The sequence below is a fragment of the Gopherus flavomarginatus genome, chromosome 8, assembly GCF_025201925.1.
Source record: "Gopherus flavomarginatus isolate rGopFla2 chromosome 8, rGopFla2.mat.asm, whole genome shotgun sequence".
In the NCBI taxonomy this organism is placed as follows: Eukaryota; Metazoa; Chordata; order Testudines; family Testudinidae; genus Gopherus; species Gopherus flavomarginatus.
In genome coordinates, this window is record NC_066624.1 from 17269858 (window position 1) to 17297756 (window position 27899).

Genomic DNA, 27899 nt, shown 5'->3' on the forward strand with positions numbered 1-27899 from the left:
ACTAAGTCACCTGCAACAGTAACTGGTTTTTGTAAAAACACTCAGCTACTAGACTTCTCATTTTAGTCCTGAAATATAAATACAAGAGATAAAGTATTGTAAAAGAAAATTTAAATGTTATTTTATATTTCATCAAATTCTCTTCATCTTTTGATAGCCTGTCAGCTAATTCTGAAAAGTGATTAAATTTAAGATCAGTTACAGACACACTGTTTGGATTATTTATTTTTAGTGTGGAGTGAGCAAACAACAGATTTGTAAGGGCAGTCTATCTTTGCATTAATCTCTTTGGCTGACATGAGACTCAGATCTGCCAGGTTTTGTAATCTGTTTGTTTCAATTTCATTGTAAAGCATTGTTTAGCTGTTCTGAGAAAAAGCCCACCACATCTTATGCTAGGAACTGATGGTGAGAACATAGACCAAAATGACCATTCTCATACTAATTGTTTCCCTCGCTCCAGTGTTCTGGTACAGGTCCAAATTCCACATAATTCTGCTTAAAGAAACATACAACATTACCTACAAAATCTAAGCTTCATGTAATTGATGCTTGAACATACCATAGCAGTTCTAGATTTGATAAACCAGTCAAATCTGAACTGGGGAGCATTGCGCACACACTGCCTTAGTTCTTCATAGACATTTTCTTTGTCAAAGCCCATCTTGTGTAACATGCATATCAAGAATCTATCTTCTTCTTCTGTGTAGTTTTTCCCTTTGTTTGTTCCATACTGAATACGCAGCTGATGAAAAGGAGCTTTATACCTTGCAATCTGAATGCAAAACAAAAATAAGACTTTTTATTGGTGGATGTACAACACTAAATTAAGGCTTTACCACTTCATTGTTACAAGCAGTATGAGTTGTTTATGACAAACAATATTTTTATTCTGCTTTTCAACCAAAAGGGTCTATAAATTTAAACCATTATTCGAACTATACACAGGGATCACTCCCTCTCCCACTGACAAGTTGTCAACTTCGGTGTGGAAAATACCAACACTACCCAACTGCTTTCTTTCTAAGGGGAACTGAAAGACACTTCATCCAACTTTAACGGCAGGCAGAATTTAGTACTAGAAAATTAATGGTAAGACTAATTAAAAGAACAAAAATTTCAACTGTTACTTTGGCATCCAGAGCTTTCTTGATACTGATTCTTCGTTGGATTCTTGCCTCTCCTCGTTCAATCTGAGCCATAATCCTCTCAATGTCCTGCAGCTCATTGCAACGTTCCCAAAAAACAGCTAAAGGAACAAAACATTAAATCTGTAAAATAATATTTTCATTATGTCCTTGTTTGAAAAATTCTATAGCAAAACAGTGTAATATTAAACAGTGCCAATTTTCTATTCCGTGATATCTGAAGATTTACCAAACACTATTTCACTAGGCTATGAGAAAAACAAATTAAGACATGTTCGTGTTTATCAGTATCTTTAGAGGGGAGCTACAAATAACTCAAATTACACTGACTTCAGTTTATTTACTTTAATGAGGTCTGTGTGGATAAAATCCTGCACAACTCTGTATATTTAAAGGGAGTACATATTTCACCAATAATAGTGGAGACAAGTCAAGACTTGTAGTCTAGTGACAGTGCAACATTCTGCCATGTGAAGGAACCCACGTTTGGTCTTTCACTTGTCCTCTGTCTTAGGTCAGCAGAGTCTAAGCATACCAACTCATTCTTGGGAGTCCTCTAAGTGACATCCGCAGACCCAAAACCAATTTAAATAAGCTCTGGAGAGACTCGAGTCCAGCCTTCTTTGACTATGGGAAGAACACTCAAACAAAAGATGTTAGGAGAGTTTGCCTGGTGAAGTAAAATAGAGGGATGCTCAAGGAAATAAAAGTAAAAACTTATTGACCTCCCAGTTGGTAAGGCAACTCCCATCTTTTCATATGCTGTGTATTTATACTTCACTATTGTATGTTCTACTCCATGCATCTGATGAAGTGGGTTTTAGCCCACAAAAGCTTATGCCCAAATAAATTTGTTAATCTCTAAAATGCCACAAGGACTCATCGTTTTTGCTGATACAGACTAACACAGCTACCACTCTTGAAAAACTATTGTGTACTTCGCCACAAGCACAGGGCCTAATTTAGTACATCAATTTATGTGATATTGCCATTTTGAGGAAAAATTTCACAGAGCCATTGACCTGCATTTATATTTTTCTCAAAGCACTCAGTTTGCTTACTGATACTGATATTTACTCAGGTTCTGATGTTAATACCACAAATATTTATTGTTACTAATGGCTATTCTAGAAGTCCAGAAAGCTACTTCAAGTTACGGCCCCAATCCTGCAAACAATTGTGCATATGCTTAACTTTACACAAAATAAAGCATGTTTCTTTGCAGGATCAGGATGTAAAACCAGCAAAAATCCTGGAATAGAATAAAAAAGAAATCACATCCATCTATATTAGTATTGGACTAAACTGAGATGTGAAAGTTGATGTGTTAAATTCATCCCTGGTCTAACCCAGTGACTTCAAGAGATTTACACTAGGGATGGATCTGGCCCTCAGATTATTTTGAGATTTCATAATATGGGTGTTTTTGCTCATTGAATATTTGCATCATAGTTTGGTTTAGTCATATGTATTATATGGGTTGAGTGATTATACTAATAGTATCAGAGGGGTAGCCATGTTTGCTGCTTCTATAGATCCAGACTAAGAGTCCTGTGGCACCTTATAGACTAACAGACGTTTTGGAGCATGAGCTGTGATACATCCGATGAAGTGGGTATTCACCCACGAAAGCTCATGCTCCAAAACGTCTGTTAGTCTATAAGGTGCCACAGGACTCTTTGCTGCTTATACTAATAGTATAAATTAAATAATCTCTTCTTTTTGGTTTGTTTCATCCATTTCTGATATGTGCACCTACTTTGCTTACACCAGTGTTGAAAATGTCCTGACTGTGGGCCAAGTTCAACCTTGAAGTAAATTTAATTTACTTCAACAGAACAGCCTTTATTTACATTAGAGCTGTATTTGGCTGTCTATTATGTCCATATACCCACAGTAGGCAATGTCAGCTCTATAATCACTACCAAGAAAACTGGAGTCCCATACTGAAAAATAAACAAGTCAGCCCCTCGTACAATGACACTGTCAAATGTAGATGAAGCAAGTCATGAACTAAAGATCAGCTAGTACAGAATAAGAATACATAAATCACAGCATAATCCCCCCCCAGGACTTCATGTTTTCTTTTAACCTTTCACATTCTTCCAAACTCCCAACTTTGTAATTCCAAAAGTCACATGATAAAACAGAATTGTTACATCGATATGATTGTTAAAAGATATATTTGAATTTAACCAACCTGAATACTCTATGACTTCCTCTGGTGACTTTCCTTCCACCTCACGGGCAATATTATCTATATCATCACGTCCATATTTCTCATTAGCTTTAATAAACTGATTAAAGTCTCTTTTGTTCCAGTTTGTAAAACCCTGAAAGCAGAGAGATAAAGACATCACTATCAGGTGCAGGTGGAAATATTTTGCTAGAACTTTTGTCCTAGAATGTACCATTTGCTCCAATTGTTAATGCTTCAGTACAGTGTCATATAATAATAATTAGAGTGGTTAATGGTCTTTTAGGATTTCCATACACTTCTATTATCCAGTGTTTATTACTCAGTCATAAAAATCTCTAGTGAGTTATTTTTGTGCATAACCCCTCATGCATCAGTAAGAACAATTTTTTTCTTACCTGTAAATGGTATTTCTCCAAAGGAACGAGCTCAATCCACATCCTAATGGATTTTCATTTAGCTCACACTTCAACAGGCACAAGCAACAAACAAAATGACAGGAGTTTGGGGAGCACTAGTCCTGGTACCCTTGAAAGTCACCTAACCAACCAAACACTAAACCCAATAGCACTTATTTAGAATACTTACAACCTATGAATAAGACACACCTGGATGGAAACAAAAGTGTACCAAGGAAAGATCTCTGTTCTGACGTGATGCAATCAAATGGAAACTCTCCATAGCACTGTCAAATAGCAAGCCAGCTATGCATTGTAGAAATGGAACCAAAACTACAAAACAGCTAAATGAGATACAGTGCACAAGATCATCCGCCAAGATGATTAACTGGTTCTTAGGACAGGGGGCAACTAAAAGAATCAAGAATAAGCAAAAAAACACAAACTTGAAGAGTGGTTTGTACTGCACTGCACTTGTTTAATCAGAGAAATACCATTCACAAGTAATAAAAATTGTGGATTCTCCAAGAGAACAGGCTCAGCCTGCAAACTTAACGGTACCTGCATAAAAACAGTCCTATGATCATAATACAGGATTCTTTTTTAATCAATGAAGCTAGTACTGATGGCTACATCAGCAGAGGCGTAAGTTTTTACCCAGCTGTACCTGATGAAGTTGTGAATAGTAAACAAAAACTGTGGCCTTGCAAATCTTTTCCAAAAAAAGGTAAAAGATAAATAAAAGATATTACCTCTCCCACCTTGTCTCTCTAATATTCCAGGACCAACACAGCTACACACTGCAAACAACTAAAGAAGCATGGTTTCTCTGTCTATTAGACTGCTGCACCTTTGGTACAATATGTACATTTCTCTACAGAGGAAGGGTTTCTAGATTATACAACTACAACTCTTTCAGACAAGTTCTCCTCCTCAATAATTAATTGTTAATACGCCAAATCATCAGGACCAGCATTCAGATATCAGGGAATTGGTCTCATCCAATGACAGTGTCAGGTACCTGCAGAAGCCAAACCTATCCACTGACATTTGGTTAAGATGAATGAGATTTTAGACCATGTCTTATCTGGCTATGTGATAACATTTGCCTGTCCTGTGTGACTTTTTTTAAAAATATTGCTGGTAATAGTGAGTAGGGTAGAACCATACGGGAAACCTGCAGGACTGGGAATGCGTACACTATGTAAGTTGTGGTACCACTTGCAGACATTCAAGAGAATGGCAGTTGGATAAGAGAATCCACTGAGACCCGAGGACCCAAAAACCTTGGGGAAAATACACCTCACAGTTTGTGGGATTGTGATCAAAGATCACAGTGCAGTATTTTCAGAGATAGTATATATGACAGTATCTGTATAACAGCATGGTTCAAGTATGTTAATAACTAATCTTGGTCTATTACATAGTTTTTAAAAGAATGTTACACTTTCTACCTTAAATGTAATAAAGAAAAAAAAGTATCTTGTTTAAAAAATAAAATAAATAAATAAAAAACAACCAAAAAAACAGAAGTGGGTAAAATAAGTTAACCTCTAGCTTCTTTTACTCACACAAATAGTTCCACTGATTTCATCAAGCGCACTGACATGAATTAGACAAGCAGGATGGCCTTAATTTAATACATAATATATCACAGGCAAATTCAATTTGAGAATGGGATAACCAAGGGAGACAACAGCTAACGCCTCTAACTCAAACACAGCCCCTTCACACACATTTGAGGTTGTCAGAAGTATATACATAATGGGGGAAAACAGAAATTTGATCAACAGCTCTTCAATCCAGCAGACAAAGGTATAACAATATTCAATGGCTGTAAATTGAAGATAGACAAATGCAGACTAGAAATAAAGTGCAATTATTTTTTCTTTTAATAGTGAGGGTAATTAACCATTGGAACAACTTGCAAGGGTTGGGGTGGATTCTTCATCACTGAACATTATAAAATCAAGATTGGATGCTTTACTATAAAATATACTCTAATTCAATCTCAGCTACTGGACTTTAAACAGTAATTAATTCGTGGATTCATGAAAGTCCTATAGCTTGTGTTATGTAGGAAGTCAACAAGATCATCAGAATGGTCCCTTCTGACCTTAATATATGACTACATCAAGAAATCCCAGGGAAGAGAACCAAAGGCCATCTTTTCCAAAACACAGGCATCTCCCTGATTCTAAGAGAGATCACAAAAATCCCATGGTATTTAGTCATGTGCAGAACTTAGAAAGTATCTAAAGATATTGTATATCGTGCTGAAACTCAGATATTAACTCATGGCATCACTACTGCATACTACCTAACACACAGATCAAAAGCTAGAAACCTCTGCATCGAATTCCTTAAGCACTTTCCTGGTATTTAATCAAGCAAAACTAAAACACATTTTAATGACACGTTTGCTTCAGTAAGGACTAAAGATGCACTGAGTAAGGCAGATTTGGCCCCTGACAGGAACACAAAAGCTACAATATGAAAGGATTCTGACTTTATTGATACCACCAGACACCCAAGTTGGAATTGCAGATAAACAGCACACACACTTTGGAAGTGTATTACTTGTTTAAAAGAAATATAAAACATGCTAAAAATGTCCTTACATTGCTTAATCTGATGATCAGTTTGGACTCTCTCTCCTCACTCTTTACCCTGTTTCTCTTATCCTCTCGCCTCTTCCCTATTCTGTGGATTTGGTCTCCTTTCCCTCTCCCACACCTGATGAATTTCTAGTCAAACACAACTGACAAGATGGCTGGATAAAGCAAAGCATCATTTAAATGTCTTTAGGTTAAAGCATCACTGCATTTAGACTGGAGGGATATTTTTCATTACACCTAAACATTTTGTGCATGTGTTTTGTTTTGTTTTAACTTTCATAACCTTTTAGTAGTTTTGTTTTACTGCATACAATACTGAATGAAAAATGTGAACTGCCATTTTTATAAACACACTGCAGTCTTCCATGTATATTTTAATAGTCATCTTTTGATGAAACGCCATGCACTAAATACTTCAGCTACTTTTATCATTTTACTTGTGTGAGCAGCTTCTCTTTTTCTTCAGTTTCTTCTGGAGTATGAGGTGCAGACTCATCAATCTTCTTTTGTTCCTCTTTTTGTACCTGAGCTGCATTTGGGAGGTCAGGATTCCTAGGGACCTAAGATCAGAATAAAAGGATGAGCAAGGAGTAAAAGAACAGTGTTAAGGGTACTGTACATACTCATATCAATCTCACTTTACAATTTACTCTATAAACACAAGTTAAATTTGACAGGACTGATGCAGTCCTCACCACTGAGCATTTGTTACAAAAGGAAATGTTTCTGATGCCTTGATATACTGGTAGGAAAAAAAAATAAAAACATGCCACATAGCTACTGGAACATTTTTTTGCAGCTGGATTTATAGTTTACAGAAATGTTGAGGTTGAAAATATTATCCTTTCAGGCAAGGTGTATATATCAAAATCATAAGTCATTCACTGACATTTGCTTTTTCTTGGTTTACAGGCTCCTGTTTCACTGAAGTGTAATGTTAAACGTCACTGGTAAGCAACCAAAGATCTAAGTTCCTTAAGGGTGAAGCAATTCCTCTTTATGATAGAGCCCATAAAAATGATAAAGGTACATTTCTCCAGTGATTAGGAACTAAAGCAGACAATGACTTTTATAACTATTATCTTTCCCCTGTGATCAGAACAATTTAAATGTTATTTTCTCCCTCATTGTTGCTTAAGAGACAAATGTTTTTTAAAAAATGTTACTGCTCAACCCTCTCACACAAGAGGGCCTGATCCTGAAAAATATTAGTTCTGCTTTGCACAGTGCCAGGTCCTGTGCCAAGCACATCTTGGGCCTGACCTGCAAACAATGAAAGGAACAGATCTCAGCTGGTTTAAACTGTCACACTTCCATTCAAGGCAGTGGAACTATGACAATGTAAACCAGCTGCGTGTCTGCCCCACTGTGTATAACAGAAGTGTACTCAATATAAATGTACACTGCATCCTGTTTACAAAAAGAAGTTTTACTGATTTAAATATAGGAGATTACAGTATTAGGTAGAGCAAGGCAGGTATCTTTTTATGTCCCTGCCCAGACTGCAGCAGGTTTTGGATTTTGTGACCTCTCTATTGTGTATTACATTCTGAAGCACATACTTTAAATCTGATTTGAATGTGACTGTTGAACATGCAAGCAAGAGTTTCTTCCCTTCATACTCATTAGTATCAAAAAGGAGTTCTACATGGATGCAGGTGAAGTTCTTAAACATGCCTATGTGGTGGAACAGCATCTACTACCCTGCTGACCTATTAAAAAGTTCCCACCTATTGGATCCACGCATGTGAATTCAGGGGCTTGTTCCCTTCTCACTGCAACACTCCAATGTGCCCGAGTGCATCTGAAGCCAGCAAAAAAATCTCCTCCTGACACAAGGAAGATCCTTCACCCCTCCTCTGCAGCCACTCTACCCATGTCTTTCCTGCACAGGGTACTGCTGGAGATCTATGGCACACAGAACTTTGTTCTGGGCCCTTCCCTCATTGCTAAGTCTTGCTCATTGCTCAGTGTTCTGTGATGGCAAGGCACAAAGGGAAAAATAAAGAATGAAATTTAAGCCTTAGCTAAGAATTCTCTCTTTTGTTGTTTTTAAGTTGAGACATAACCTCTATAGTTCGTTGTGATTTAATATGAACTATAATATGTTCAGCACAAATTCACCACTCTGACATTTGTTTTTTTAAATAGATCTCAGTTTTAATATTAGTTTTGCCTTAAACTGAGAGAATGCATCTTTATAATAAAAAGATTTTACATCAAACATCTTCAAGAAAATCTCAAGTTGTCAAGCACACTGCATCACCTGCGTAGCAATATCAAAGAGATGAGCCTTGATATACTGCTCTGTTACACTGATAGACAAATGATACAAATCAATGGAGTCACGCTGGCATAATACTGGAGTAAATGCATGGTGATTTGAGGCTTTAATATGAAAACAGTTTCTTTACAGGAGTTCAGTGTGACTGGCACAATTTAGGACTATCAAAATAATCTGCAAGAGAAAACATAACTGATTTTATGGCTTGTAATATATAGGATTATGTAGAAATGCCGGCTACTGAACATCTCCATTTGAACTTCAAGAGTCACAAAAGCAAAGTTAAGAAACAGTGATTTTAAATTTCCCTTTACTTCAAATTATGAAAATATAAAATGCATTCTTCATTTCTTTTCCAAGCAGAACACAGTTACAATCAATGTCATATTTGTTACTCTTATTCTCATTAATAATTGCACTACATTTGGAATTAACAAATTCACGGGTTTAACTTACGTGAACTGATGGTTATTCCATAGTGAATAGGTAAATTTAAAAAAAAAGTATGTGCCACATTCTGCTTCTACTCATAATCCACATCCCAAAACTTTGGTCCCCAAGTAAAACAATGAAGTAATGACATATATACAAAAGTAACTTTCATAAGAAAACTTTTGAAGAGTTACTTTTTATATTTGAAAAATGTAGTAATACTCTGCAATAACCACCAGTCTGTAAAAGAGTGGAAAGAGGGCACATTTTGTCCTTATTCCTGGCTGAGATTTTAGCAGGCTTTTTACAGAAATATAGAGTGGCGTGTTGAATGTGATGGTGAGTTCATCACACACAAATTTAGTTCTTCTGCTGCAGAGTTAGTTGCCTACAATGCTGCATTACCAAAATTTAAGCTTAACAAGCCACCTGTATTTATCAGCTTATTTTTCTCCTTAATAGACAGTTAATATTTCAAAAAGCCAGGAAGCTTTTGTATTTTCCTCAGCCATGTAGAAAGCAAACCCTTCTCACTTAAGACCCCAAGTTAGACATACTGGAAGTTCTATGCTATAGCACACAGGAGTTTCAAAGAACATGCTTGGGTTTAACAGGTTAGAATTTGGCCCCCTACTAATAACCGAGGACACAAGGTACCACACTATTTCCTTAGAAACCTAGATCCAGGACTACATTTATGATCAGAGATCAATCCAGTTGACAAAATGTCTTTGAAAATGATGTAACCTGAAATAAAGCAACAGTTACGAGACTCATTATTAAAATACCATAAATGAACCTGTTTGAAAGAGAACAAACTTAGAACCCAAGTCTCAATTCCAGCCAAGTTCAGAAAGGGGATGGCAAAAGGTGGCTTTATGCCATCTTTGCGCTCCTTCAATTCTGTGGCTGACCAGATGGTCAGACCCCTGAAAGCTGCTAATTACCCCTACGGGCTGTTATAGCAACAAGGGATCAGCTGGGTGCAAGCATGTCCTGGTCACACCTTCTTTTCTCTATCTAACATCTAGGCAGAAGGCTATGGCATATGAGCAATTATGCCAGCTCTATGTCACCAAAAGGGCACCCTCAATGACGATTCAGTGGTCAGCTAAGCCAAGTATTGCCTCATATTAAGGCTGCCCAACACTTCCCTATTTTCTGTTGCTTATAACTTTGCCAAACTTAACCATTCATGTTCAAATCCTCCATGCCAGGGGTCTGCCTCGGGCTAGATTTTTTTGGGAAAACTTCAACCAAAACAATTTAGCCTTGTTCTGAAAAACTGCTGTTTTAAAAAATATACATTTTAGCTGTGTGAAATTCTGGTGACCTTGTCTTTGAAAAGCTCTAGTGTCCACATACTCTGGACCAGGGACTTGAAGTTTGGCAGGAGGTGGGTTTTGTGTCAAGGACGTGCTTTTCTGCTGCCTCCATGAAAACCTGGTCAAATTATAAGCCTTTGAAAAATTGCATTTTGCACATGCCCGTTTGTAGATTTCAGTAGCTGAATTCCCCCAAGGTTCCATTTACACTAGACATGCTCCAGCTCATGGCTAAGCAGATCTTTCCCTACAGTTGCAGCTCTGGGCTGCAAAAAGTTTGGTTGTAAATAGATGGTGTGCAGTGGCAGAGAGAAAAATCACAGGGAGAGAAAGGACAGTCTCACGGCTAAGGCAACTGAATGCTTCTTTGGAGAACTGGATTCTAACCCTGCTTTTACCACAGAGTTCCTATGTGATGCTAGGCAAGGTATCATGGAGGTAAATTCTTGAATATCCATGAAGCATTCAAATATTGCAGTGCTGAGCATCATAGAAAAGCCTCGAAGGAAATTAATAATTCTGCCCACTGAATTCCCACATCCGAGTTTATTAGATCAAAAGAACAAAAGGAATAAAAAAACTTAAGAGGAGATATGATAAAGATGTCTTAAATTAAGAATGACATACTAATCAAATGGGCCACTCCTTTCTGCCCTCTCTTATAATTCAAAGTAGAACTATGAAATTAAAGACAATCAAGTTGAATGGACAAAAGGCAATTTTTTTTCTTTTTTAATTACACAAAATACATAAATATCTAAGTCATTTCTATAGGATATTATTCAACTATAGCATTGAAAGAGTCAAAATGTGGTTGCACTTACATAAGAAACTAAGAAACAGCAGTTGCACAATCTATGACAAAATTACAGACTGTATCTCCTCATACTTCTGGGCATATGGTGAGGTAATAACCAGCTGAAGTCAGCAAGACATTTCTTGCTGTGGCATATTACAGTATTACAAGTGGCAAATTGCAGTGCATGCTGGGAGTTTTCCCACCTTACTCTGAAGAGTCCAGCATAGGCTGCTAAATCTGAAGACAGGATAAAGGACTATACCTATTTTCACTGACCTGTTCCAGTAAGGTCTGTTATTAAATAAAGAAAGCTGACAATGCATTTCCCTCCCATTCAAGCAACCAACACTATAGTTATACCATTGTGCTCAAGGTGCTTAGTGTCTCAAACTGTGAGGTCTGCTAATCTTGAGAGATATCAATCAGGCTTAGTAAAGTGAAAAGATACACTGATTTTTACCTACAATGCAATTGAAGCTGACTATATAATGAGCACATTGTTAGGAAGTTTCTAATTTTCTAAAATTTCTAAGCTCATTTTAGCTTAGAACTCTGCAAACTGTCCTCTGTCAATAGTAAAAAAAAAAAAAACCAAAAAAAAAAAACCAAAAAAAAAAACAAAAAACAAACACTTTCATTATTGCTATATATTTTATACTGTTTATAACTGTGGTAGGTACTTAACAAGGATGCGATAACATGGTCACTGCCCCAAAAGAGTTTACAATCTATGCCACCTAATGTATTTTTAATTTCATTTAAACTCTAGAGGAGAATCCCACCGTATCCTCTTTTCTAAATCATACACTCAGGGGAGATACAATATTACAGGTCCTCTTTACCTTGTAAGTGGAATGTTAGGGCAAATTTTACTACATTAAAGGTGTTAAGGTTAATATATAAAACTCCTTAAAGTCTTTGTATTTTCCTGGAGCATTATTTTTCTTTAAGAACTGCTGCTACATTTGCCTTTCACCTGTTCTCCATGAGTTCTCAAAAATGATTGCCAATGGCTGTGGTATTACCTCCTTCCTTTAGAACTCAGACAAATTTAATCTAGTCCTATTGATTTCAATACCTTTAATTTACCTATGTGTTCTTTTACCTGCCTCTAGTTGATATTCTAGTTCTAGTTTATATTTATATCACTAAGCCTCTTTGCTTCTTTCATTCTTTTTGCTGAAAGCGTTAAGCACGGGCATTGGGAAATTACCTTGTCCTCCTCTAATTGTGCTCACTCCTTATTTAACAGTAGTCCTACATTTTCCTCCATACTTTTTGCTCCTAAGTAGCTACCCCTCTCCCGTCAAACATTTCCTGCATTTTTTTTTTAAATTAAAACCAAATTTTGGTAATACTACATCATTTTGCCCTTGTCATTTCAACACCGTATTTGTTGCCATGTAATCCCATCTTCTGACTTCTCCTGCATTACATTTTTAGATCACTTTATAATTTCATATTTCAACTATATCTTTTCCTGGACAAATCTCTTTCCTGTCTCTCTCATTTTGTCACAATAGGCCTGATTTCTGCACTAAGTTATACCTGTATAAATAAATGAGTAACTCCACTGAAGTCAATGGAGTCACATCAGTATAAAACTAGTTAGTGCAAGTGCAAGCGAGAAGAGAATTCAGCAGCTGAATAGGGGAGACGCAAGTCCTAAGGCCTGCATTAGGCATGAATCCAGTTGCTAGGGCTCAATAAGGGGAACCAAACATTGTTGGTGTCTGTTTTAGTCTTTTCTTAGTGTTAATGAAGTAAGATTGTTATTTTGTAAAACATCAGGCTCTTCTCTTGGTTATATTTCCTGGATCTTGTTAACTCCACATCGTCCAAGAAAATACCGAGTAATCAAACCTACAGCAAGTCAACAAAAATACAAGATTGCTAGAAAGCCTCTAAATTACCTATTAACATGACTTTAGTACTTTCATTTGCCTTAAGAATTTAGCAATTCTCACTATTCCAACAAATCTGGATACACTGGTGCTAATACATTTCATTCATTTGAAATAAAGAAAAGTCATTATTACCTTATAGCCTATAGTCTTGCGATAATAAAGAATTTCTTTTTCCAGAAGCTCAAATAATCTTGGTGGAAAAAACTGGAAATCTTGAATATTTGGCTGTTTGGGGGGTCGTGGAGCCTTTAAAAATACACATATATGACCATTACATAATTTATTATTACTTTCAGTTGCCATAGCCCAGACAGTAGCAACATTTTACACTGTAAAACACATATTGATTTTACTACAAGTTGAAAAGAGAGTGGTACAGATTAAAAATTTATATTCTTTTACCTTGGGAACTTTCGGTTCACTAACACGCAGGGCTTCTCTAAAATATGCATCCACTGCGTAGTTTGCTTTGCGCTCTCGTTTTGGAGGCTCTATCCATTCCATCATACTCATCTACACACAAACAAACAGAACAGTTTAAATAACTCCAAATATCTTCTTGAAATCACAAAATAGCAATTATAGTAGTCAGTTTGGATTGAACTAATTAAGATAGTTTCCACCAATAGTATTTTTATTGTGAGCACTAGTTAAAGCTTCCACCAATAGTATTTTTATTGTGAGCACTAGTTAAAGCTTATGTTTCAACAGAATTCATGGTACTACAAGGTTCATCACTAAGAGGCAAATTCTGATGAAAGCATTTTAAACAAACATACAAAGAGGATCTTAAAGGGGTATGGAGGTGGGGCCAAATAGGTAAGTAGTCATGTGGAGAAGACAAGGGATGGGGCCCTTCATTCCACCACTACCTCTGCCAAGACATGCTAGAAAATCTACATGGAGGGTTGTACATATGCCCTACTTCCGGGCTACTCCTACTTCTGGCAGCATTACTCACGCACATGCTATATTCTAATCAATATTAGCTATTGAATGGAAATCTGCCAGAAACACCACAGATATCCAGGGGATAGTGCCATATACTCAGGCTACAGATCAACTCCATCCACTATTATCTGATACACCACCAAACACAGAAGAGAGGTGACACTGTTGTGCTGGCTTTGCTCCCCTCCCTGTGCTTTTTAAGGGACTTTCCAGAAGAAACTGTTCTTTATCCCCACTGCACATGCAACTAAGAGCATGGTTAATTAGCAAGGTGCATTTTTCTACCATATTTTCAAAAAGTTGTGAACACAGCTTCAAAGAGATCTGAAATATCAATTACCATTTTAGGCTCTGAACCTTCAATGACATCTGCATGGATACACTCCTGCAGTTTTACAAAGCTCCACCATCATCATTCTCACAATGATTCTATCCGTACCAATATTTTTGCAGTACCAGAGCCCTCAGGCTGCATTCAAGAATTTGTTAGTGTATATCTCCAAATATGTATCATGGCCAAGCTCTTCAGTACTCACCAGTGTTGGTATAACAAATGTATTTGACAATGGTGAATTAACCGTAAACATACAAACATGTTCTACAAGATCAATACCACTATTAGTGCTGGTTAAGCTGGCTTGTTCCAACACAGAATAGAAGATACTAGCAGGAGGGAAATATAATGCTGAAAAGATTTCCAAAATGGTTTCCCCTACCCCCACTGTCTGATTGGTAGGTAAACAAGGAAGTTTAAGGTGAGAATAAATATATGACATTCTTCCCGTGGTGCCTTGCTATAAAAGGTACTTGCTTTGAAGTGTAATTTTAAAAAGTCAAGGGCCTTTATTTTTGGTTCCTGCTAAGGAGCACTCAACAAAATTCAGTAAGGGCCACAAAGGTGGCACAAAGCCACCTTAGTCTCATACCCAACCTACAATGGATGCCTAAGAAGCTGTTAACAACAGATGGGAATTGTGGAGGTGCAGGGAAACCTTTGGTCACGTCTCCTGCACCAGCCACAAAGAGGGAAATGACATCAGAGCTGCTACGGTGGCTCCACACATCACTGGACAACACTATTACACTGGGGTGATCCTCCCGTGGCCAGCTAAGCAGTTGTAGGAAACCTATACACTACTGGAGTGGTACAAAACCACCCTAATGCCAAAGAATATTTGACCCGTGTTCTTTTGAAGTCAGTGAGTGTAATTTTTATCTCAGTTACACAGGAATAAAACTAGTGTAACTCCAAAGACTTCCAAGAAGAATGAGGCATAATGGAAGTTTTGCCTCGGTTAAAACTATAAGATCTGTGCAATAGCAGCTTTCATCTTTGAAATGGATTTATCAACTCTTTTGAAGAGTATGTTTTTTGATAGATGAACCTGATCAATTTTTTTTTTTAAAAAAATAGTACCATAGATAAAGCAAAATTTTAGAAGAGCAAAATAAAAATTGTTCAGTGAATTCCTAGCCTCTTATTTACAGCTATGGCATTCCTAATGAAATGTTTTTATACGTGTGAAAATCTGATTAATTCCAGTCATAAGATGAGTGAAAGTAAAACACATTGTTATAGGTCTGAGAAAACAAAGTTACCTTTTGTTTTTCTCTATAATCTTCACCTTCAAAGTTGTATAAACTCATCTCTGTGTCCATAGTGAAGTTCCTTAAAGAGCTCTCTCCCATTTTTTGCAAACGTTCATTCATTTCAGCTGTCTAAAAATAAGGCACAGAGGTAATAAAAGTTACCTTTATCAACACATCTGAGATGTTTTAAATTCTGTATTAAGTTTCTAAAAATAAATTAGCATCGCTCAATTAAGTTTTCTCCCTTCTTTTTTACTTTCACGTGTATTAGTACCCATCTCCTTTATTAAGAACTGAAGTACACCTTTTATTCCAGTCCTTTGGTCTCGTGCACTGAGACTTCCTATTAAGCTAAGTTTAGTATGCTGTTACAATGTGGCACAACATCTCCTATACATTATGCTGGTACCAAATAATTTCAACAAAATTTATGTACAACTCTGAGTTGAAAAGGTAGTTCATTAGCCCACTAAGCTACCTATTGCCATATATAGTTTCAGAAAGATCTTACGTCTATTTAAAAAAAAAAAAAAAAGAAAAAAAAACTGTCATAGGATTTCTGACCAATAGTTTAACAATACACACTTCTAAAAGTTTATTTAATGAAACAACAGTGCTAAAACTAACATTTTATTAATTTTTTTAGACTTGAGAAAAATAACTGCTGCTTTTGGGAGACCTTAAAAAACTCTTATGAAAAATTAGATTGTAACATTCAGGTAACTTACTGAGAAGCAGGAAATGAGAGCACAACTAAACAGATCTACAACTTTTTCCCTTCAAAGATGTTTCCTATTCTATAGAGAAATGGCAGATAGCTGCTAGTACAATAAATACAAATTCTGTCTGTCTTTTTTTTTTTGTGGATGAGCAACAAAACAAGATTTACAATTTAAAAAGAACTGGTGATTTGTAACTCTTTTCTTTTACAATTGCGTTCCAAATGAAACTATGCTCTCACCTTCTTTTCACCTCTTTCTAAAATAGTGGTAATATCTTCCTCTGTCAGTTCACTGTCCTTGGAAGCAAAAACATGTGTGGCTCCATGCCGGATCATCTGCAGCATTTCATCTTTTGCTAGTTTGTTAGACTGCTGATCTATGAGTCTTCCTAGCATTAGAAATACATTGAAGGCTTTAAATCAAAATGGTCAACTTTTCCCATGCCAAGCCCAACCTGAAAAGCCCTTTCCATCTAGTGAGGACCAGCTTCCCATTTAGCAACACAGGAAGGACAGGGGAGTCGCACACTGAGCTTCATCTGAAATTGCAATGCAATTTTGCAGTTCAATATATTACAGAAATGTAAATAAATGCAATACCTATTGAACTGTAACTGTCATGGAACACGTCTTCTTTTTTTATAGCATGCATATTCAGAGAAGCACCATTCAACAGCTACTTTGCTTTTACTAATTCAGTTTCTTAGGAGTAGGTGCTCTGTCCTGCACTCTTTACTCAGGTAAAACTCCAATTAATGTCAAAGAAAGCTCCATCTGAGTAAGAAGTCAAGAATCAGGCCTTTAAATGGATGCTTGCTGTTTTAGATTCAATTAACATTCCACTATTACAGACATCAGGCCTAAATTCTTCAGAGCCTTGCCCTTGGTATGGTTATTTAATCCTGTGCAAAGTGAATGAACCAAATTCTGTCCTCAAAGGTGTATACAGTATTTAATACCTTGCTGTATAACTATAGAGTCCAGTCTCAGTTTTATCTCAGCTCTTTCTACAATCCTGTCTTCAACAGTATTGTCAGTGATAAGTCGGAATACACGAACTGGCTTCTTTTGACCAATACGGTGTGCACGATCCTAAATAAAATAAAATTTAAGAAAACCTTTTAGGTAACAGCAACATAGCAGCAATTTGGCTGAAATATCTTAGCACAAGCATCAGAAGAAACTGTCCAACTTCAAATTATTCTAGATTATTTTCTTGGTTTCCCACTTACTATTGAATAAGTATTACATCTACAAAACTGATTTTTTTTTTTAAATCACTGTTAGTGTAATATTTATACATACTGGGAATGATTGACTTATCTTAGCTACACCAGTGTAAATCTAGAGCAAATGAACTGAAATCAGAATTACTCTGGATTTACATCAGTGAAACTGAGTATTGCATTGCAGCTAATCTAGCAAATATTGTGGTGATTCAGTACAGAGAATTTACACAAATTACAAACAGATATGACAAGAAAACAAATATGAAGGAATTTGTTCTTCTGTTCGATTTACAAAAAAAAATCTGCTTTCTAGTGGTCCATAAATCATTGAATCAAGACTTCTAAATGATGTTACACTAAACCCTGGATACTCAGAGCTGGTCAATATTTTTTAGGGTCAGGCCCCAAATGCAGAAAAGGATTGTAATAAATAATAAATTAGAGCTTCATACAGTAGAAAAATGACAAATCCCAACTTCCAACGCGAGAGAGATTTAGACGTGGTTTTTCTACTTGTGGTTAAATAGTAGAGTGATTAGACGATTTAGAAATACCTAAGAAAGAATTATTATGTTAGTCTATGTTGTATTGTAATATTTTACATTTGATTAGGCTAGGGTAGTTTATTCAGAAAGAAGGCTGCTATTTTAGTATTATGCAGGAGAGCATAAGAGCTCTCCTGCATAATACTAAACGCTCTCCTCCATAATACTAAAATAGCAGCCTTTTTTCTGAATAATCTCAAAATACCTCACAAACTATGCACACATTGCACCACAGAAATCTAGCCTACATCTGCAGCACAATGTAGTAGTCAACATGCTTAACAACAGCATGGTGAAAAGATATTTTCACTAAGGCCACCAAACAAAATGATATCAGTAGCGCTATATGATCTTTAACTTCTATGTGAAACCAACTAGAGGCCTTGGTTGTAATGTATCATCCAACAGAAGATAAGTTTTTTTTTAGCTTAGAGTTGATCTTTTTTCCAATGGTAAGATTATTCCTGGATCTCTGTGTTCCTATATAGGAGCTGGGCACAATCCAATTGGGCAATAGCCCTAGCCTAATGCACTTATAGTACTAGGCTCCAAGTAAGGGCAAAAAGAGGCCGTGCTGTCCTTGCACTGAGGTAAATGCTTCACTGCACCCTGTAAAAAGGTGGCGGAGATGTTGGTCCAGCATGTGATTTTCCTAGAATCCAAGTCAGAATTCTGGCTACGCCTCTTCTGATGTGTCTCAAAGCCAATCTGCCCCTAAAACCTGTATGTGCCTTTCATCATTTATTGCAATGCGTTTTTACAGTCATTGAATTTTGCAATTGACCATTGTCAATGTTTGTGTGACAGAACAATACTGCTGGACTGTGGTGAGGAACGTAATAATTTATGAGAGACAATTTCAGTGTTTTTTCTTAGATCGATATTTTTGGGGGGCAAGAGATTTGCCATTTCTTCCATAATTTAGGTTACAACTTTTTCCATCAAATTACACCCTTTTTGGAATTATCTATAAATACTAAAGTGGAAAACTCTTTGCAACTAGCCATTCTTACAGGAGAAGACTCTTTTTCCAAAACTGCACTTTCAAACCAGAACAAGGATTTAAGGGTTCCCCCCTCCCTTTTGTTAATAGGTACTTGAAAATGGCATAACTCAACATGGAAGCTGCTTTTCTTTTTCCCCCCTTTAATCCACACTACCACTTTAACAAAGCTGTAACGCTGGAAAAGTACTACCACTATATTCCTTCATAAGCCTTTGAGTTCTATCATATGTATTATTTTATATGGATACTCACCATAGCCTGCAGATCCACTTGTGGATTCCAGTCTGAATCATAGAGAATAACCACATCAGCAGTTGCCAGATTAATCCCCAGACCTCCCGCCCTGGTACTGAGCATAAAAATGAATTTGCTACTGTTGGGAGCATTAAAGGTGTCTATTGCTTCCTAAAAGAAAATAGAAACTCATTAAGATAACAGAATCCTCAAATAAATGATTTTATTAGTGACTTTCTTTGGTGTTCATATACCATACTAACAACTTTAAAAGGCCAGGTTTGCGTAGGCAAACCAAATAATTTCTCAGTCACTATAATGTAATGTTTCATCATAAAAAAAGTAAAGCGCCACAAGTTCTACACTGTGGCCCAGACCTTGCAATTTACAATACAAGCACACCACTACACAAAGATGGAGCCCCAAAGTCAGCAGGGCTCTGCATAGTCACAATAAACTACTGCATACTGTAAAATTATAGGATTTGGACCTACATTCCCAACCAATTACTGTAAGTATGTACCTCAGGTTACTTACTCAATTTCAGCCCACTTTTCTAAATTTCTAAAAGTTAAACATATTCAGGGTATATTAATATTGCCTCAGATTTTCCAAGAATGAGTTAGTAGTACTGTAGCAGACCGTACGTTTGTCCTTAGGCAAATCTAGAGACTTTACTTTCAAACTGCATGCAGGTATCCAATGGCAGAGTTTGTCCAACTCTAAATAACCAGCTTAAATAATGAAGCAGTCCTTGCTAACACATCTCTCACCTCTCTTTCTTCATGAGGCGTCTGTCCATCTAGTCGGCAGTACTCATAACCACGCCACATGCAATAATCCTCCAGAATATCCAGTAAGCGGGTCATCTGACTAAAAATGAGAACTCTGGAGCCTGACAGATTGGTACAGAAAACAAAAGTAATTTTAATATAAACCTTATCACAGAACCAAACAGGAACAGGTTAAGTGCACAGAGAGAATTCATGTGAAATACAGTACCACCTTTACATAATATTCCTCCCTAACTGATGATCAGTTTATTCAAACAGTTCTATTTTTTTTGTTAAGTTTATTTTTCAGTAATTGATTTCAAACTCCTATTCTGCAATTTTTTCCAATAAGGGTCATTTTTTCTATTTATACAACAGTATCCGGATATCAACCAAATAAATAAAAGAATATTCTTAAAGACAGTAACAGAAACACTAGATTTCCCCCCTTTCCCTCCTCCCCACCACAAGAACCATTTTTCAAAAAGATGGAGATCACTAGTCCCCCCAGTTCATGCATTGTGGGGAATTATAGTTTGTTTGGGTTTTTTTAAATAGGGCTTCAACCAAACTTAATATCCATTAAATTCTACATTCTCTGCCCCACATATTGTATTGACATTCCATCATTTAAGTGATGTATTTTTAATCACAAAAATCATGTGGCAAAAACACAGCACACAAAATTCCATTGTCAATATATGTAAAAGCAGTGGTGGAAGAGACCCAAAATATTTGGAGCTTGAACAAACAAATGATCTAATATACAGAAGTTTATTCAAATCTACTATGGCTCCAGCCAGTCCGTGCAACCACAAACACCAGTACTCTGAACAGGACCTGGCTCTCCAATTCTTGTCCTCAACTCCCATGGAAGCCTATTGGCCTACAAGCCATATCAAACATCAACCTGACAAGTGGTCAGGTCTGGTCTCTCCTGACATATCCCCTTCTCACCTCCCAAACTTCTTCTTAATGGCTTCCTATTCCACTCTTATTTTTCTTAACTCTTCTCATTTTTTTCCCTCTCACCTTACCCTTCTTCGTCATTATGAAGTTCTCCCTTCCTGTATGCCTTGCCTGCCACGTAGAAATTCCACAAAAAACTTTTAGTTTGTAACAAATAAGACTTTGTAGATGGGAATGATTTTTAAACTGGGCCATTTTATTTGTTATTAATACTCTTCTTATAGCTATTGTCCTATTGCTTCCACTCACCCTGTTCTTTGAGTTTTGCTAGCAGTTTATCCAGAGCTACCATTTTACCACTGTTATTGACAAGATGCATGTCCGTAGTATAAGGAGGTCCAGGTTCAGCACCATCAAATAGGTATGGATGGTTACAGCATTTTCGCAACTGCATCAAAATATTCAACAGCCGCATCTTATCCATTTTCCCAGCGGAATTTAGAATGTCAATATCTTTCATCAAGATCCTTGTATACCTGAAGTTTTACAGGCAATAAATAAGGAGTTTACAGCATCTAGTTTGTGCACATTTAAAACACAAGTAAGTCTCTAAAATGTCCTGGGGTTACTGTGCTTTTTTGTTTGTTTTTTAAGCCATTACATTACGCAGGATTTGACAAAAATTAGAAGGGACATAAATTCTTATGTTCCGGTATGTAAGTCAACATCTGACTAAAAAAAAGTTTCCCTTAGAAACAGGTTATTCCATAATTATTAGCCATTGAGTTTCTTGCATTTCTTCTGAAGCATCCAGTTAAGGCCACCGTCTGTCAGCTTTGGGATTAGATGGACTGCTAGGTCTGATCTTGAGAAATTCCTGTTTTCCCATCACTATGTTTGATAGCTACATAAAAAGAGATGGATGAAAAACTTCTTTTTTAAAAAGAAAAACAAAAAAACCCAAAATAATCAAAACCCTTTTTCCATTTCACACCTCTGCACAATTGCACCAGGCTTCTGTTTTAGATTTAGTTCTACTCCTGTTACTGTAAATACACTTTTGGCAGGTACTGGGGAAAAACATCCACGTAAGCCACCCCCTAAAAGCAGGGCAGGAGAATCAAGTCAGCATGTTAGCCCATAATTCAGATGGTCCCACTGTGCATCAACAAAAGAATGAAACTGACTAGACACATTTATTAAATGCACAAGTTTAAAAAAAAACTTGACAATTTTTCTCTAGTTCCTTTTAGTTTCAGTAATATTGTGTTTTTAAACTAGCAGATACAAATATTTCAGGTGGAAATGTGCTTTTCTAATTAACCACGTCCCTTCATATGCCGACCATACCTATCGTAGAGACATGGCTACAAAAATAGAAGAAAAATATACTGAGTCTAATATAAAATACTCTATTATTAGTTATAATTTAGAGCAATTTTACATTAAATGTAAATAACTTACCATTCTCTCTGCATTTTACTGAGCCCAAGGTAAATCTTTACTTCCTTTTTCGGAGGCAAGCTCTTTTCCACTTCAGCTTTTATACGACGTAACAAAAAAGGCTTCAAAACCTACAAAATAAGATGTCTGTGTAAACTATTTATAAATACAAGACTGCTTCAAATATGAGATTAGTTGGCTTGATCCTGCAGCATTTGCTCAGCTCAAATTCTGAGCAACTCATATTGCTCACATAGTGACCTCATCAGACCAGCTCTGCTGCAGCCACCATCTGAGTGAAAAAATTAAGCTGTCCACTGGTTCCAACAGTTCATGCAGGGCATGGGAAGGACTTTAGAAAGGCTGCTGTAGAGTTTCTCAGGGGTACCTCTTCAGAAAGAGGCGACCTACATGCTCCCTATGACATTTAGGCCAGCTGATGTGGAGCAGATGGCTGTCCTATCTCTCCACAGAACAGCAAAGTGGGAACTACCCCTCCTATCTCTTCAGAGATAAACTTAATCACCAAGTGATAATGGTCTTAAGAAATGCTGTTGAGCAGAAGAGAGGACAAAGTCATTTCTCTAGGCCTCTCTGGATCAAGTTGTTTGTTAGATAGTTCCTCTTTACTCCCATAGCCACAGTGGGAATCTGGCTCCACATCCATCCATGTAGCCACAGGCAGAAGAAAGAATAGCAGCAATTTAAGTAGCCTTTTCTCATGGCTTAAGCAGTGAGAGAGACAGGGCCAAGAGCAGATTGGCTCATGTGGTCAATGTTTCCCCACAGTGATCACTCCAACATTCACAGACATGCTGATGTGACTAACTTATTCTGCTCGTTCCCTTCAAGTGCTGACAGGTGAGGCTCTATTTTATTCGGAATTTGGTATCTAAGGAGTGCATAAAATGTAACAAGCGGCTTCTCTTTTCAACTAGAGAGGTACATCCAAAAATACACTATTCTAAATCAGAAATACACAACAGGCCATGTGTTGCACTGGAACCTATGCTCCCTAACGTATCAGTTCAGATCATCCACACAGATCAACACTGCAGATGCCTCTTTCTGGATTCATGGTCTACATTTAGGGACAGAGCGGGAACCGAACAAGAGAGGGAGAAGAGTGGGTGGGATGAGGACAAGAACAGAGGTGAGGGAAGATTAACACGGTCCTCCTCATTTTGGCTCCCAAGAGACCTCTCGAGTTATATTACTTCCCCTTCAGATCTTCCCCTACAGACTTTTGGGCCAACTGCAACTAGAGTGAGTCTTTGGTAACACAGCTCCAACATTGGAGGGGGGAGAAGAGGAAGGGGCACCAAGGCCTTGAGCCAAAGAAGTAGCACAAGGTCTTCGAGTGGATGACCCTACCTTCAATGACCTGAGCCATGGGTTTTTAAACATCTAGTTACTCAGATCCAATAAAATAAAAATACCATTATAATTGTATTAGAGCCGAAAAGCAAGATTTCTTCCCACAGAATTTCAAAAATAAATAAGTGTTGTGAACTTTTCCTCTTTTTGACATCCTCTATTAATACACTGAAGAAAACGTTAAAAATGTTGATTCTAAACTAACCTCAGTAAAACGGATATTCACAGATAAATCTGAAATTCTGTCCTGACTTCACCCCAGTGTCAGTGCAGCACAACAATAATTCGATATAATTAATAGTTTCAAAACTCCTTGCAATTCTTAGTTTATTTATGGATAAATAAGTTTTGATGTTTCTATTGCAGACAGTGATGTTATAAAAGAAAAATTTGGAAAAAGTAACAAATGCTGACAGATATTTGACCAATATATATTATGGCGGATACTACCCTAAAAACAATATAAATATATTGTAATTCTAAAATTAATGAGAATACAAACATTTATATACATTTGCCACATTTGCTACATTTTATCGTAATTTGAGGAGAAACAACAGACAAGCATTAGATTTTTGTTTTAAAGTTATTTTATAGCAATAATATATTACCATCGCTGCTATTACTTACTGCATGAAGTCGTTCTACAAGCTTTTGATCACCAAGACAATTTTTAGTATCAAACCATGAGTCAAAGTCCTGTAGGAAAAACAAAATGTTAGTATGCAGTTTCATCTTTACTTTCAAAAACAGACACACATGTGAACATAATCGCAGCCATACTCAGTCAGACCAATGTTCATATAGACCAGCCTCCTCTCTGACAGCGGCAAGATGCTGCCGAGACTCAGCAGAACAAGGACAATTTCAGCGATCCATCCCGGCGTCTAGTCCTAGCAGTTGTAGGTTTTGGGACACCCAGAGTCTGGGGATGCATCCCTGACCAGCTTAGCTAATAGCCACTGATGGATCTATCATCCATGAACTTATCCAATTTTTTTTTTTTTAACCCAGTTCGGTTTTTGGTTTTCACAACATCCAATGGCCACAAGTTCCACAGATTGACTATGTGTTGAATGAAGAAGTACTTCCTTATGTTCACTTTAAACCTGCTATTAATTTCATTGGGTGACACCTATTTCCTGTGTTACGTGAAGGGCCAAACAATACACTTCCCTATTCACTTTCTTCACATCATTCATGTTTTATAGACCTCTATCATACCTGCCCTCCCAAATCTCTTTTTAAGCAAATATGTCCTCACATGGAAGCTGTTCCACACCCCTAATAATTTTTGTTGCCCTTCTCTGCACCTTTTCCAATGTTAATAGCCTTTATGAGATAAGCCCACCAGCACTGCATGCGGTATTCAAGGTATGGACATACCAGGGATTTATATAGGGGTATTATATTTTCTGTTTTATTATCTATCCCTTTCTTAATGGTTCCTAACATTCTGTTAGCTTTTTTGACAGCTGCTGGACATTGAACAGATGTTTTCAGGGAAGTATACATGAGGACTCCAGTATCTGTCTTGAGTGGTAACAGCTAATTTAGATCTCATCATTTTGTACATATAGTCAGGAACACGATTTTCCAGTGTGCATTACTTGGTTTGCCAGAGTTTATGCTCCTTTCTATTTTCCTCATTAGGATCTGACTTCCAATTTTTAAAAATACTTTTCTACCTCTCATCACCTGTTTTATTCTGCTGTTTAGCTATGGTGGCATTTTTGAGTCCTCTTGCTGTTTTTTTTGTGTTTTTTTTAATTTGGGGTATATGTTTAATTTGAGCATCTATTATGGTGTTCTTAAATAGTCTCCTTGCAGTTTGCAGGCATTTCGCCCCTGTGACGGTCTTTTAAATTTTTGTTTAACCAGCTTCCTCATTTTTGTGTAGTTCCCCTTTTTGAAGTTTGGTGCTACTGGTGGGAGAGAGGGTTCCTTTTGGCATTTTTTCCCTACAAGGGTGTTAAATCTCATTACATTATGGTTGATATTCTCTCACCGTGATGTAAAAATGAAGTCAATGGAGTTACACCAGTGAGAAGACACAGGCCATTGTTCTCGGCAAGTTTAACAGCATCCATAAACTTTCAAGCCAACTGAATAACTCCACTGGTAACAAGTAGAACCTCTTTTTAATAGAAATGCCTACTCTGTTCCATCTAGGCTTTTATACCAGGCCTACCACTGTAACATCTGAGTGCCTATCACAGTGCTACAAGTCAGGTTGCATAATGAAAAGCAGGGGGAGACACAAGGAAATGGAACCATAAAAAGTGAGATCAGATAAAGACATGAAGCAAGAAGAACAGAAGTAACTGAACCAATGCAACAGGAAGATGAGTAGAGTGACAGGAAAAAAGCAAAGGGAAAGGATGGTGAAAGCAAAATCCTAAGAAAACGGGCCCTAAAGGCTTATCTAGACTACAATGTAAAGGTGTTAGCTAACACATGCTAACTGAAACATCTTACAAGTCTAGTGTAGACAAGGCTGTTTTAAAATGTGCTGGTTCACATGTGTTCATAAAGCCAACACCATGCCTTTAAATCCTAGTCTAGCCAACAGCTGAGCATTTGCAGAATTTGGCCCTCAGTTTGTAAGTGAGCCACCAAAACGTGGATTTTGACAGTATTAAGCTGGCATGAAAAATTCAGTTTATTCCCTCTAACGATAAGGCGGGAACTGTATTTTACCATATGAACACTTTCTGCGTGGAAGAATTCAACTGGCTCTACCCAGAATTAAAATGATAGGCAGAAGAGATGCGTGGTATCCATGATTTTAAAAAATATTTATCTTATATATTTATATGGCACCCATTACGACAGTGTCTGAGCACCTCGTAATCTTTAACGTATTTATCTTCCTAACACCACTGAGAATTAGGGAACTGAGTCACAAAATGACTAAGATTTGCCCGTGGTTACACAGGAAGCCTATGATGAAATGAAGGTTTGAATCTGCATATCTCAAGTCCAAGGCCACTCTAATCACTGGGTAATCCATCCTCTCTGCAGAATATATCATCAGAATTAAGCTAGCAAAAATATATATCAGGCACCATCTTACATCTGCAGAATTGAAGACATCAGGTAAAAGAAAGTTGAGTAATGCCCATAGCTCATGGAGGTTGTTCTGTAAAGGAGTTCCTGTCAGCAGCAACCGATTTGTCGTCTTGAACTCACGTACAATCTCAGAGAGCTAGGAAAAATAACGAACAGCATTTGTTATCTGTGGCTTAAACATAAAGGGCCAGATTTTCAAAAAACCTGAGCACAAATCACTTCAACTGAAGCCACTGAGAGCTCCATGTGCTCAGTACCTCTGAAATTCAAGCCCCAAAAGATCAAGCTATTGTTTTCAAAAGATGACCTTCAGGAACTTTTTGAATATCACTACAATATAAGCTAACATTCAAAATCAGAAAATATTTTTCTGCAAAATGCTCAAGCAAAGGTTAGGAAAACAAACTGAAATGGAAGTTTACCTTAGATTTTTCATTCTTTATTCTGTGGGCTTCATCTATCACCAAATATCTCCAGTTAAACTTTTTGAAAACAGATTTCTCCTTAATTACCATTTCATATGAAGTAACGCAAACATCCCACTCTCCAGGCATCATAACATCACGGATAAAAGCAGCCTAATGTAAAATAAGTATCTATTAATTAACAGATATTAAGTAACAACATTATATGTAACTTATTTGGAGCTCTCTGTCACTTATGTCTGCCAATATTATTGAAACAAAAGGTTAACAAGATTTAAAAAAATAAAAGATTAAGCACATATGAAAAAGAATACCTGGAATTACACTAATTCAAGTTAAACAACAAAGGCTTTCAATCTTGTAAAAGCAGCAAGGAAACCTGTGGCACCTTATAGACTAACAAACGTTTTGGAGCATGAGCTTTCACAGGTGAATACCCACACATGCATCTGATGAAGTGGGTATTCACTGTTAGTCTATAAGGTGCCACAGGATTCCTTGCTGCTTATACAGATC

General features: G+C 36.9%; 1 protein-coding gene across 1 annotated transcript in view; it reads right to left on the reverse strand.

Moving 5' to 3' along the window:
- The window catches only part of SMARCA1 (SWI/SNF related, matrix associated, actin dependent regulator of chromatin, subfamily a, member 1), a 71941-nt gene that overhangs the window by 13749 nt on the left and 30293 nt on the right, over window positions 1–27899 (reverse strand). Inside the window, exons 7-22 of the mRNA XM_050964469.1 lie at window positions 27381–27536; window positions 26963–27094; window positions 24517–24585; window positions 22531–22640; window positions 21376–21602; window positions 20158–20279; window positions 19403–19555; window positions 17330–17462; window positions 16611–16759; window positions 15659–15778; window positions 13511–13621; window positions 13241–13354; window positions 6799–6921; window positions 3349–3481; window positions 1131–1249; window positions 563–775 (exon numbers count right to left, since the gene is read on the reverse strand). Of these exons, the coding sequence (XP_050820426.1) occupies window positions 563–775; window positions 1131–1249; window positions 3349–3481; window positions 6799–6921; window positions 13241–13354; window positions 13511–13621; window positions 15659–15778; window positions 16611–16759; window positions 17330–17462; window positions 19403–19555; window positions 20158–20279; window positions 21376–21602; window positions 22531–22640; window positions 24517–24585; window positions 26963–27094; window positions 27381–27536 (2184 nt within the window). The remainder of the gene's footprint in view (window positions 1–562; window positions 776–1130; window positions 1250–3348; window positions 3482–6798; window positions 6922–13240; window positions 13355–13510; window positions 13622–15658; window positions 15779–16610; window positions 16760–17329; window positions 17463–19402; window positions 19556–20157; window positions 20280–21375; window positions 21603–22530; window positions 22641–24516; window positions 24586–26962; window positions 27095–27380; window positions 27537–27899) is intronic.